This window comes from Paroedura picta, chromosome 17 (genome assembly GCF_049243985.1).
Source record: "Paroedura picta isolate Pp20150507F chromosome 17, Ppicta_v3.0, whole genome shotgun sequence".
Taxonomy (NCBI): domain Eukaryota; kingdom Metazoa; phylum Chordata; class Lepidosauria; order Squamata; family Gekkonidae; genus Paroedura; species Paroedura picta.
Window position 1 is genome coordinate 17,862,418 of NC_135385.1, and position 13,793 is coordinate 17,876,210.

The window sequence follows — 13,793 nt, forward strand, 5'->3', positions numbered from 1 at the left end:
TCTTGCTCAGACTCCAGCGGCCTGTGAAAACCAGCCACCCGCCCTTTAGACAGAAGGCGAGGGGCTGACAATTTAAAAACGACAGCAATGCTCCTGAGAAGTCCGGTTAACAAACGCTGCGTACAAAACAGCCGCCTGTTTTGTATGCAGATCCCCCAACTCAGAAGCTGTTCAGTTACACATATATTAGAGCAGGGGTAGTCAACCTGTGGTCCTCCAGATGTCCATGGACTACAATTCCCATGAGCCCCTGCCAGCATTTGCTGGCAGGGGCTCATGGGAATTGTAGTCCATGGACATCTGGAGGACCACAGGTTGATTATCGCTGCATTAGAGCAAGCTCAGTGCTATGCAAACAAGTAATTTCTCTTACCGACTGATTCGGAGATTTCCATGCTGACGGCGCTGTTCAGTCCTAAAGAAACAGAAGCACATCGCGTTTCAACTGGAATTCAACTGTCCCAGTTAAACAACCCTTTACAGGGGATAACTTGAGCAAACCATTTAACAATTAGCTCTGCACCTTACCATCACAAGATGAGGGCTGCTCCTCTTGCAAAGACTCTGCAGATATCCCTGAAAACAAATGAAAGAGATTCAAGAATGAAACAACTGCCATGCATGTTCAAGAACTGTTTTATGCGAGGTGAAAACAAGCAAAGGTTTCTAGGAATGTTTCCCCTCGTTCATTTTTATTCTACAATCCCACTTTTCGGCCTTGACAAGAACTGCCGGGGGAACTAACAAATGAAAACAAATAAGATCACATCTTAAAACCAGGAAAAAAAAATACACCGTTAACATCAGAGCTAAAATACACACAAAAACATAACATATTTAAAATATTGGACAGGAAGGACGGGTCACTGAGACAAACAAAACAAAAAGACTTTCCTAGTTGGAAAACGTTAACAGACAGGGCAAACAAATCTCCCTGAGGATAAAATTCTGGAGTTTTGATTTGAGACCTAACTCCCCTTATTCTGTTACTTGAATTATTGGAGTCTACAGATGTTAAAAGGCCTATTTGTAAAAAAAAAAAAAGGCTCTGAAAACGTCTGCTTAAATGCAGGCTCAGTACCTGGGAAACTTTCCAACTGAGGAGTGGGGTTTTTTGAAGCAAAGGTAGTCCAATTTATCACTTGTGAAACAGTAACCCTGTATGCTGCGTGCAATGAAAATTTTCTACCCTCATGTCAAGTACTATGAAAACAGGTCTCAGTACAGGAGTGTTACACCAGCAAAAAGTAATCTTTTCGCGGGCCTGGCCTCAGTGCTTGATTTCGGAGGCTCTGCAAATCCACCCGGACGACTAGGAATTCAAAACCTTTTATCCAGCTGCAGCCATCCGACCTTTAACACTTACAATGTACTAATTGCTGAAGACCATCCTCTAACTGTACATTTCTTTATTTGGTTGGGAATCTTCACATTTGACAAACTGTCTCCAAAATCAACTCTACACAGTTCATTCCGTATAGAGTAGAATAACGGAGTAGGAAGGGGCCATACAGGCCATCTGTGTCCATCCAAATAGGCTTCTTGGCTCCCTTATCCAGTTTTCCATCTTGACTTGAGCGGTTTTTAAAGGCCTTACGGCATGTCTGTCATCTGTCCTTTCAAGCAAAGTGGGCTAACTGAGAGGGCCTTGGCTCTTTGATCGGCAGTTCTGCACATTAATTCCTTTCCTGTTCTTCAATACAGATTATCTAGCTTTCCAGATATTCAGAAGCCTTTAAGCTTGACTCCCGTTTTTGAAGTACTCGTTTCCGTTGGCATCAGTCTTTCTTTCGGCATGAATCGCAACGAAGTCAATCTCGTCCCGACCTAACTGAATACTTCAGAAAGTGCCACACGCTTGGCTTGCTCAAGCCCTCCAATTATGCCTCAGTCTTACTGGCTCCGCTTGTTCCTACTACTTATGTAACCTCAATGTAGGGGGTTACTGAGTCAAGTGAATGATGATAACAAAGTTATGTCTGACCTAGATTCAAATGGAGTTGGAATTATTCGGTATTAAACCCTCTTTCTGAACCAGGACTTTGGGGATTTTCTATGTATAAAACAGGCAAGAATACATTTATTTTAGCTTACTAGTAATGTGCAGAAGCAACATAGCAGAGGTTGATTTATAATAGCTGGAGGTTTCTTTGTTGTTAAAATTGATATTGTTCATTTTTTTAAGTTTAAAAATAACATACTGTGCCTGAAGGAAGCAGTTTGGCCACTATGTCTGAAATAAATTCTGGACACAATCATCACTCAGCATTAGAGCATGTGACCTGCCCAATTTAACCCCCTCAGTTAAGAGGCCTGTGTTCCTAGAGAGCCCTTGCCAGTCCAAAATGGACCACATTCACCAAGAGGGACAATTTGCCTTGTTCAGGATGAGGCTGGTGCATTTCAGGATTCGAAAATACTTCTGTGTTCGGCAAAACAGACTTGACCGCCACCCAATCCAATGTGGGTCATGTCAATTTGACATGAAGGGGGTGTGCGTGGTTGGGATGGGAGAGATACATATGAAACTGCTTCTGGGTGAGCTTGGGTCAGTTAAGTTCTCTTAGAGCTCTCTCAGCCCCTCCCTCCCTCACAGGGTGTCCGTTGCGGGGAGAGGAAGAAAAGGCATTTGTAAGCTGTTTTGAGACTCCTTCGGGGCATGAAAAGGAGGGTATTAAAAATAACGTATACTGAATCTGGCCTCTACAGAGGTCACGATTATAGATATGGTCTGGCAGCTCTTCAGAGTCTCAGGTTTAGATCTTTCACAAAGGCCTTTCAACTGTAGATGCCGGGGACTTGAACCTGGGACCTATTGTGCACCATGCAATTGCTGCCCTTTGTCAGAATTGTCTCCATATTGATGAGCTTTAAATGAGCTTTTATCTATATACCACCCTTCCCCAGGGGCTCCTCCTCCTGTCTTATAAGAATTAATGACAAACAGCTCAATTCTGATATAAGGAGACATCGTATATCCTTTAGTATAACGATCTAGAGATCACACACACGGCTGAAAATACAAGCACTGCAAGTCCAGAATCTTTACGTGCTCAAAAGGCTTAACAAAGCTGTTTGTTATTCACTTCCAAAGTGTTACCGTGGCTTTGCTGAATCAGGGGGAAAATAAACCCATTATCAACCCAAAGTATGCTGTTGTGCTAAAACTTGTGACTACTGCATAAACTCCTGGATGCCTGCAACAGAAACAATGATGCACGGGAGTTTTCTGCTCTTCTGTCTAAGGAAGAAGAACTCTGGCACATACATTGGATGTAAGTAGCCTGTTAAATTTTAGCTTACTTTCCTATGGCTGAATACAATACAGAACAGGGGTGGGGTACACAGTAAACGAGCCAACCCCCCCACCCACCCAAAAAAGCCAAAGTTTACCTGTGTAGCAGGCACAGATCGGAAATATAATTCAACACACAATGTATAACTATGCAATATATTTAGATAGGTGAGGCTAGAATTGCAATACAAAATGTGAAAGTAGTAACTCTGTTGTAAGTGACGGTCCTTCTACTTAAACTAGAGCATCTATTTTCATTCATTCATTCATTCATTCATTCATTCATTCATTCATTCATTCATTCATTCATTCATTCATTCATTCATTCATTCATTCATCCATCCATCCATCCATCCATCCATCCATCCATCCATCCATCCATCCATCCATCCATCCATCCATCCATCCATCCATCCATCCATCCATCCATAAACTAGAGCATCTAGCCATCCAAAGGAGCAAAGCCTTTCATGGGTCAGGATGCTGGCCAGTTTCACTCCCAGTTCCGGAATCAGCTTCCTCAAGCCTTTCTCTCCGGTTTTGCTCTGTGCATTTGGCAGCAACAGCACTACACCTACAGACCCCGCCCTCTGCAAGAATAAATGAAGAACAAAACAAAAACTCTACATCATCCCAAGTATCATGGGAGCCAACTTGGTGTAGCGGTTGAGAGCAGCAGCTTCTAACCTGGTGAGCCAGGATTGGTTCCCTGCTCCCTCACACACAGCCAGCTGGGTGACCTTGGGCTCGTCACAGCACTGATAGAGCTGTTCTGACCAAGCAGGAATATCAGGCAGGGCTCTCTCAGCCCCACCTCCCTCACAGGGTGACAATGAGATTTAAAAGATCTGCTGGCTGATATCTCCATCAGGCTTTCTCAACAGGGGGTTTCTCGACGGCCCCAAAGGGTTCTGCCAACAGGGTGGGAGTAAATATTTAAAAATATATTTAATTTTTTTTCAAAAATGGGGTGATATGATCATATATGGTTATGTCAACTCCCCCATGGCCACCAATGGACCTGGAGGGGGGAGCCTTAAGTCACACAAATCCTTGCTGGCTGAAGTTCTCTGCACATGGTAGCGATTGGAGTCCAGAGAAGTATGTACTCTCATTTTAACTGTGATGGAGTGGGTGATATGAGTGGCAGAGACCTGCCCCAGCCCTGTTCCCAGCCCAGTCACTGGGTCACTGGTCCATTTCTGGCATTGGGGGGGAGGGGTGTTTGACGGGAGTGTGATGTCACATCCATTGGGAGCATCTGGGTGATGTCACTTCCGGTGGCACGTGACTGCCGGGGCGTGGCAGGGAGGCATGGCCTGCTGACATCACTTCCGGGGTTTCTTGAAGCCTGAAGAAGGTTTCACGGGTTGAGAAAACCTGTTCAAACTAGTTAAGCACACTTCTTTAATGAGATCTAGAACTGACGGTCACCCGCAGTGCTGCAGCTATGACGCTCAAATTGCATTTTAAAGAGTATAATGTGGAATGGTGATTATTTGGAGCACTTCATTCCAGACTGGCCTTTAAGAACTTCAAGGATGCCTTGTGCCACATTACCAGCATTAAACCTGATGGAAATCAAATATCAAACTGGAAGCAGACTAAAAAAAAACAACAACAACAAATAACCCTATGAACTCGCCCTCTATCTCGGAATTTAAGAGAACTCAATATTGCAACAAAAATAAAGAACCTTTTGTGAAGAACGTTTTTTCCTAGTTCCTCGGGTCCAATTCTGCTTCAGAGGTTACACAGCTCCAAATGTCTAAGCACCAGCCCGAGACTTTGAAAAACAAATGTGCCTAAGAACATTTTCCCAAACCTTTTACGATCCCAGGAATAGCAAAACCAGAAAAGCAGGCCTGGGAAGCATACAGGCATTTCAGGTTGCAGGCTATTCTGACTCACATATTGACCTTCCTGAATGCCACTTTCTCAACTTTACTTTTGAGAAACCCCCGAAACATTCCTCAGGCTTTGAGAAACCCCAGAGGTGGCACAATCATGCAGAATACGGTTGGGAAGCAGAGCTGTGGACACGCCCACCTGGGGCCCCTCCCCTTCCCATCCCCTCCAGGCCCATCATTGGCCATTTTGGGGGGTGGGAAATGGGTCAAACTGACCATATATGGTCGTATCACCTGATAAGTGTTTAACAAATGTTTAAAATATATATTAAAATTAACTCCCAGCCATTTGGGAAACCCTTCTAGGGGCATCAAGAAGCCCTGGTTGGGGAGGTCTGCTGTATACTGTTAAATCTTTAGCATCCATGACTAATATCTGGTACAGACCTTTCTACTCTTCAGTATTTCCCCACGGTCTTAGAAGCGTGGGGCTAAATCTGGAGAGTGTCCTGCATATGCTCTGGGGAAGATTTATCTCAGAGCTCAAGGGCTCATCTCAATCCAACTCAAATCAAACCGTTTACTGTATAAGTGGGAATGTGACAACTCCCTGCAGAATTTCATTAGTATGTTGGGAGGGGGGGAAAGCAAATATTTCAGGCAAACAAGAGTCCCGTAGTATCAACACACTTTTCTTGGATGCTTTAGGATGCTTAGGGCTGATCCTGCGTTGACCAGGGGGTTGGACTAGATGGCCTGTATGGCCCCTTCCAACTCTATGATTCTATGATCCTGCGCTGAGCAGGGGGTTGGACTAGATGGCCTGTATGGCCCCTTCCAACTCTAGGATTCTAGGATTCTATGATCCTGCGTTGAGCAGGGGGTTGGACTAGATGGCCTGTATGGCCCCTTCCAACTCTATGATTCTAGGATTCTATGATCCTGCGTTGAGCAGGGGGTTGGACTAGATGGCCTGTGTGGCCCCTTCCAACTCTAGGATTCTGTGATTCTATGATCCTGCGTTGAGCAGGGGGTTGGTCCCTTCCAACTCTATGATTCTATTCTATGAACTGAAGGGTAACCCTGACGAGATCATGAGCGCCTCAATGAATTCGGTCGCTTGCGGTTGACTGGAGTCACCCTTTTCCCGTCTCTCTAATCACCCCTTTGCCAAGTCAATAAAGATAAGTAATAATTAAGCCTCACACAGATTCTGGCGAAGACAAAGGCAGAACTCCACACACTGAATTACCCTCAGGGCAAACGGGCCAAGAAAACACACGCGGAGATGACAAACTGTGCCTTTGCCCAAAAGCATTGTTTGGGTACCAGCGGGAGAACAGGAATTTAAGCAGCTCCATGCAGGCCATGCTGCAGCCACTCTTCCTGGTCAGAGACCTGAAGAATGCAGGAATAGGAAATTGGAATTCTAAAGAGCAGCTTCTCTGAAGCCAAATATATGAGTGCGCTTAGGATGGGGGAGAGAAGAGGCTGCACTTTTAGAGATAATTCTCTAAATACCAGCAATACCGTCGCATGCTCTTGTTTTGCACAAAGGAAGTTCCAGGTTCTAACTCCACGTAAATTGCTACCTGAGATTTCAGAGATGCCTGCTGCCAGTCAGAACACAAAATACTGACCATCCAACAATCGCCTGATTCAATATAAAAGGCAGCTTGGTATGTTCAATGCCAGACTGCAAAGGCAGACTGAGCAAGTATCTTGAAGTACACATGGTTTGGAACAGGGGTAGTCAAACTGCGGCCCTCCAGATCTCCATGGACTACAGTTCCCAGGAGCCCCTGCCACCAGATTTACTATTAATCGGAGAGCCGTAAAGCAAAACCCAGGACTGGATGCTATTCTCCTTCCATATGAAGTACAAGGCTGTTCTTTTTCAGGTGATCATTTAGCAACTGATTTTGTAAAAGCAGTATCTTGAGACAACATTATATAGCCACGTTTTTCTTATCTATTTTTATGTTACCTGAGCGTGGCTACTTTTATAAGCTGCCTCGAGTCACCGTGCTCGGCAGAAAGGGCAGTGCATAAACATTAAAAAAAAATAAATTAGAGGGAAGTAGAACTTAACAATACTACATCCATGGGTGGGGGTAGCAGATTAAATGCTAAGAACCACTGGTCAACACCTTCAGAACAAATAACTACCCGCAAAATGCCTATTTCAGAAGGCCCTTTGAACTTTATCAAGCACGGCTCCTTCAAACAAAAGGTCTTGCGGCTAAGGACTAACCTTTACTGGAAAGAACTGAAGAGAGAACACAAACTTGGAACAGGGTGGAAGGGGGGGGGAGAGAAGAGACCAGTCATACTAAACAGGGAGGTACAAGAGCCAAGTCTACTGGACACTGTGAGGTCAGCTGATACAACTCCTAACACCGAGGTTCAGAAGGTTCCATCCAAAATACTTTGGGTTGTTTAAAGAGTAGGAAGGAAGAGACTAGGTCTTCAGCTTGCAGGTCCCTGAGGAAAAGAGTGATAGCTTGCCCCCAAACACAAGGCTGCCCATAAGCACATCCTGAGCTGAAGGGGAGCAATCATGGCCACCACGAGAAATTTGCCTTGTCTACCAAGCCATGCCCAGTTGTCACTAATGCTATTGATCCAGAGCAATTTGCAAAGGACAAACTACTCCTCAAGTGATTTAGCCTGGCTGGTACAACCCCTGGAATGTAAGACAAAATAGACCTTTAATTATCTGGTTTACCTGAGGGGGGGGGGAGCCAGTGGTCCAACATGGAGGGTAGGGGGGAGAATTAAATCTATAAATGCTTGAAATTACCAACTTCAACTAGCAATGCTTGTTCTGTTCTGGGAAAGACTGAATCGGTGACATCTTCAGCTCTAAGATGAAGCAACATTCAGGAGAAACAAGCAGAGACAGGAAATTAAAACCACAGGCTTATATATACTTAATTGGGAGCAAGTCCCATTTAATTGAGTTTTACAAGCAAACGCATACTATCAGACTGCAAATACTCTCAATTATGTTAGGATGATTAAGCCTGTCTTCCCACCTTCCTGGGGAAGATAAAGACCTCTTTTACTGAGCTAAAAGTAAGTTAAAATTAAGACAGAAATGTTGAATTTTTTTGAGCAATTGCTTCTGTTTTTTTTGGCCACTTTATTACATTTTATTAGGGTTTTCTTCCTCATGGAGAACTGGTACCACAGTGGTATTTTTGTCGACTAAATCCATATGAGGAAGCTGTAGGTCACACTAAAGTGAGAGAAATGTTTATAAATACAAATTGTTTGGCCATGTTTGAATTGAGGTCTTTGGCTTTCAACCACCAAGATATTAAACGTAATAAATCAACACTATTTCCATAAAACATGTTCTATAACTCGCAATCACATTTCAGCAGCATCTATTGATACTGAATCCTTGGAATTGAAATACCTTCCCTCCTGATTTAGCGCCCATGCACACTGTAAAGTGCGGCTAAATGCAACTTGTATGCAGCGTGTGCAAAGACAGCCTTATCTGCTGATGGAAGCCTGCACCTAAAACTCATCAATTCTTCTTTAATGCACTAGTCCAGAACCTCCAAGTATAGTACCACTATTTGATCGGGACTTTTGGAAGCAGGATGACAAAGATGGCCTGGGAAGGAAGACTGAGACAACATCAAAAAGCAGACAGAGATGGTGAAAGACAGAGTTAATAAAAATAAATGGGCCATAGGTCTGGAAAGATTGAACAATATTGGTCTGAAGGGAAAAGCCCTATAGCCCAGCATTCTACCATCAGTACTACTGTCCCTATGTCACTATGAACGCATCTCCTAATCTGAGAGATGTTCCAGCGTAGTGTGGCTCAGCTGCCTGTCTGCTGGCTGATAACACAAAGAACACGTTATGCCAGGCTTTTAAAAAAAATACAGATGTTCTGTTTTCCACCTTTTCCCAGAGATATAGGTGTGCCGGGTTTTAAGCTGACAAAAACTTGAAGCTAGTCGAGGAAACCAAGCCACCTTTATATTTGACGGAAGAACAACCATCATGCACTCAGCCTCATGTCTCCCTCTGACCAACTCAACAATGGTGAAAGAGCCAGAGGAGCCAAGGACCATGACGGAGGAGGAGCCCAAGCACTGCAGAGGCTTCTGCTGACAATGAACCGCCAGTACCAGAGATCGCCCTGCCAGAGCCTGCAAGAGAAGCCTTGCCTCTGGTACCAAGGAAGCCACCAAGCCTCTGCCATGCAAACCTGGAACGGCAGTAGCAGAAGGTGGCACAGAGGAGGCCAAGTGCCAGACTGGCTGGCTGCACACAATCCGACAACAGAGCAAAAAGGGTAGCAATTCCTTGCAGGATCCTGGCCAGAGCTGCATGACTCATAGCACTTGCATGCAGGTGAGGTCAATTACACTGCAGGTGGAGTCAATTACCTCTCAGCCTATATAGGCCAGTATGCCAAGCTGTTCAGATCTCTAGCTTACCAAGCTTTGGATAAAGTATTATCTTTTGGGGCCACCTGAGCAGGCCACGGTGCAGAGAACAGGGCATCCAGCGTGGAAAAGCGGGTTACAAAAGCTAAACTAAACCTGAGGCGATCTGAGTTTTCATCTCCCCAATAGCCTTAAAGTTCACTGGATGATGTCGCCCCCAACGGCAAAGTCACAATCTACCTTGAGTTACTTGGAAGAATTGTAGGATAAAAATCTAAGGGGGCTTGATTCCAGGGATGCCACACACACACAGATTAGCAACAGGCACATTTATTGGCCAAATTTTTCTAGGTGAAAGAGCAAGGAAGTTAACAAATCCTGCAAGCGCAGAATTCTGAGCCAGAGAATCAATGTGGATTAAATCAGTTTTATCCGATATCGATAACCTCAAACACCAACAAGAGGCCTGCAGAATATGGAAGGTCGAAAACAGAATACGAACAGCCTTTGACAGTTGTGCAGACCAAGGGTTTGATTCTGTATGAAGCAGCTTCATGCAGACCAATTAGTTTACGTTCAATCAGATGCCGAGCAGTATCTAAAAGGGTGCCCTGTGAGTAATTTCAGCAGTCCAGTAACTCTACCAGGGCTTTAACGGCCCACTGGGTAATACATATGAATTAACTGCATCCACGAACTGTTTGCAGAACCTGGAGGAACCTCTTGATGTCCAAGTAGACCCGTTTAGAATTCGGCATTTTAATCAAACTTCTGCCAGCCCGACCTTCTGCCCGCTCAGACGCCTTAGAAATGTAGACAACTGTTTAAAATTGATGAATACACACAAGTATAGGGACAAGATGGTCTGTGCTTCAGAGATATCATTTCTCTGTATAACAACCTGCTGCTTTCTCCACACAGCTCCTGCATAGACTGTGAAGGCTTCCATGTGAAGAAGCAGCCCAGGGCGATGTAACGGACAGAATGTCAAGACTTAGACCAGCGAATCCAGAATTAAAATATCTACTCAGTTGCAAAGCTTGATGGGAAGACTGGGTCCTGTCCTTATTTCTCTGAGCCTGTCTTACCTTGAGGAGGAAACAAAAGAGGAGGGAAACCACACCTGCTAACCCAAGTTCCTTGGATGATGGGCTGGATAAAACGCAACCATTTCTTTAAAACATAACTTTATATTAAGGCTTCAAGATCCTTCTCCATAGAGGAAACTTAATCAGCTGCCAGTGTAGCCTAATAGCCACCTCCCAGCCATGCTTCATGACAATTGACATCCTCTGAGTCACACCATGCCCATCGGCTCCAACCACATCAGGCCAGGGCTGGGGTGTCTCTGTCATACTATCCAGGACCAAAATATTTCAAGTCTCCATTTTCAGAGGCACTCCCTAGGAGCACCTCCAACATGGCTGCTTTCTGGTTCCAGCTCCCTTTGCCACACCCCTTCCCAACTCCACCTACCACCAATCAAATCCACATTGCCATGCGACACCATTGACTGCTCTTCTACTTGCAAAACTGAAGGACCCTGTGTGTGTGTGTGGCTGTGTATGTTAAAATTCTCTCATCTTGTCTCCCTGTTCTCTGTAACCACCCCCTCCCCAACTGTCTTACACTAATTTCCCACTTCACTAAGTTTAGGAAAAGTATCAGTCTTTCTTTACCAAGAATCTTTCAGGCAAAAATTACGAATGAACTGGAGAGTCAGTTCCACTGAAACCAGCAATTACAGGGATAGGACTGTACTATAAGAAATGTAATTCAAACTCTAACTTTTAAGAAATATATGCTTCCCAGAAGCTTCTTAAGGGCAGTGGTGGGTGGTGGTGGGGAACTGGTGAGTTCTTTTCCAGCCACGGACCCTGACACTAAACACATTTCTTTTGGACCGAGCCCCCAGCAGTATCAGCTGGGAGGTCTTGGTCTTTATACCCAGTTCATCGCTGTCTGATATATAAAGCAGGATGCAAGCTTGGAATGGACCACTGCTCTCACCCAGCAGGGCTCAAATGAGGATCACCAACAGAGAGGGGCAGGCTGGCAGCCATGAGCAGCTTTACCAACACCTAAAGTCCAGTCATACTTCTGAAACCTATAATGCAAAGGTTAGAATAGACCAGCAAGTCTTAGGGGCAGCAGTTACATGACCAAAGCAGGGACAAAGCGAGTGGCAGCAGACGTGAGGCCTTGAGGAGAGGAGGGGAAAGGCAATTGTAAGCTGCTTGGAGACTCTTTGGGGTAGAGAAAAGTGGCATATGAGAACCAACTCTTCTCCTATTCTCACTGACCAGCAATATCAGGGATCTCTCAGCCTCACCCACCTCACAGGGTGTCTGTTGTGGGGAGAGGAAGGGAAGGCGATTGTAAGCTGCTTTGAGCCTCCTTCAGGTAGAGAAAAGTGGCATCTAAGAACCAACTCTTCTTCTTGCTCAGTAATATTAGAGCTCTCTCAGTCTCGCTTCCCTCCTAGAGTGTCTGTTGTGGGGAGAAGAAAAGGAAAGGGGATTGTAAGCCACTTTGAGACTCTTTCTGGTAGAGGCTGGTCTCAGCCTCCCCTCCCTCCCAGGGTGTCTGTTGTGGGGAGAGGAAAGGCAAGGCGACTTGTAAGCCACTTTGAGCCTCCTTCAGGTAGAGAAAAGCGGCATATAAGAACCAACTCTTCTTCTTCAGTCATATCAGGGCTCTCTCAGCCTCCCCCATCTCACAGGGTGTCTGTTGTGGGGAGAGGAAGAGAAGGGGATTGTAAACCGCTTTGAGCCTCCTCGGGGGGAAGAGAAAAGCGGCCTATAACACCCAACTCTCCCTCTCCTGTCCAGACCGCGCAGAAACCCCAGGCCTCTCTCAGCCTCACCCACTTCCCAGGGTGCCTTTTGCGGGGACACGAAGGAAGGAAGGAAGGAAGGAAGGAAGGAAGGAAGGGGGGTTGGAGTTGTAAGCCGCTTTGAGCCCCGTCTGGCAGAGAAAAGCGGCGTATAAGACCCAACTCCTCTTCTTCAGGCGCCAGGGCTTGTTCCAAAGCAAACCCACCCGGGCTACTCGAGGTGGGGGTCTCACCGTGGGCCTGGGCGGGCGGCGGGGGCGAGGGCAGGCCGGGCCCCCCCCTGAGGAAGGCGGGCACGAACTCGGCGGCGTGGACGTTGGGCACGAAGGGCTTGGCGTTGACGTTGAGGTGCCGGCTGAAGGCCGCGCCCAGCTGCTGCTGCTGCTGCTGCTCGTCGGCGTCCAGCGGGGCCGCCTCGGCGTCGGCCTCGTCGGCGGCGTCCTTGTCGGGGGCTGCGGCTGCGGGGTCGGCGGGGCCGCTGCCCGGCTCGAGGTCCGCCTGGTCCCAGCAGTCGGGCGCCGAGTCGCTGCTGCTGCCGCTGCCGCCGTTGGCCTCCATTTTGGGCCCGTCCCCCCCTCCGCGCGGCGCTGGCGGCGGCGGCTCCCTTCCCCGCGGGGGCGCGCGAGGCCGCGGGCACGAGCGCACCGGCGCCGACTCAGCACTCGCTCCGGCCGCTGCGCTGCGCTGCGCTCCGCGTGCGCCCCACCGCCCCGACACCGCCGCGCAGGATGGCCTCCGTCAGCCGCCGTACGCCTCTTCCCCTCGCCGCCCCCCCCTCCCCTTCCCCGAGGCGCGGCGCCCATCTTGGTAGTTCGCCAGCCCCTCGGAAGCATAGGCGGCCTGCGGCGGAGGGGACTACACTTCCCAGGAGGCCGAGCGCGCGCGCGGCAGGGGACGCTGGGAAAACGCGGCTTCCCGCTTCCCTCCCCCCCACGTCGGCGGAGGCACGAACGACAACTCCCAGCGGCCCTTGCGCGCCGGACTCGCCTTTTGCAAACCCCATGCCCGGTTCCTTGGTTAGGGGGTCTGCATTTGGGGGGTTAGGGGGAAGTAGTTCCAATTCGAAGGGATCTGCTCTGTTGTGAGTTCATTCTGGTTTTGCAAGGAAGTTTGGGAAAGGCTAATGTGCATTTGGGGCGAAACAAGTCTCATGTGCGGCATTGGTTTGCGGGTGATGTTGGCAGCGCTTTGGTGATTGATTGATGCTAACTTTGTGTTGTGAGGTCAATGGCCAGAAACAGTACATGGAAGGCTACTGGTTGCCACATGGACGGATCTGAACCGCCTTGCTGCTGATTTATTGTAGGATCCCAGTGCTGCTTTACTAGAGTCCCGCTGTCTCCAAAGGTGCCTCTTGTGGCGCAGAATGGTAAGGCAGCAGACATATAGTCTGAAAG

General features: G+C 47.2%; 1 protein-coding gene across 2 annotated transcripts in view; it reads right to left on the bottom strand.

Annotated features, from left to right (window-relative positions):
• GSPT1 (G1 to S phase transition 1) overlaps nucleotides 1-13,140 on the bottom strand; it is a 31,475-nt gene extending 18,335 nt beyond the window's left edge. Inside the window, exons 1-3 of one of the 2 annotated variants that reach the window (XM_077315992.1) lie at nucleotides 12,630-13,140; nucleotides 529-576; nucleotides 374-415 (exon numbers count right to left, since the gene is read on the bottom strand). In XM_077315992.1, the coding sequence (XP_077172107.1) occupies nucleotides 374-415; nucleotides 529-576; nucleotides 12,630-12,954 (415 nt within the window). In that variant the 5' untranslated portion in view covers nucleotides 12,955-13,140. The remainder of the gene's footprint in view (nucleotides 1-373; nucleotides 416-528; nucleotides 577-12,629) is intronic. The other variant, XM_077315991.1, reaches the window with a different exon arrangement.
• Between the last annotated feature and the right edge of the window lie 653 nt (nucleotides 13,141-13,793).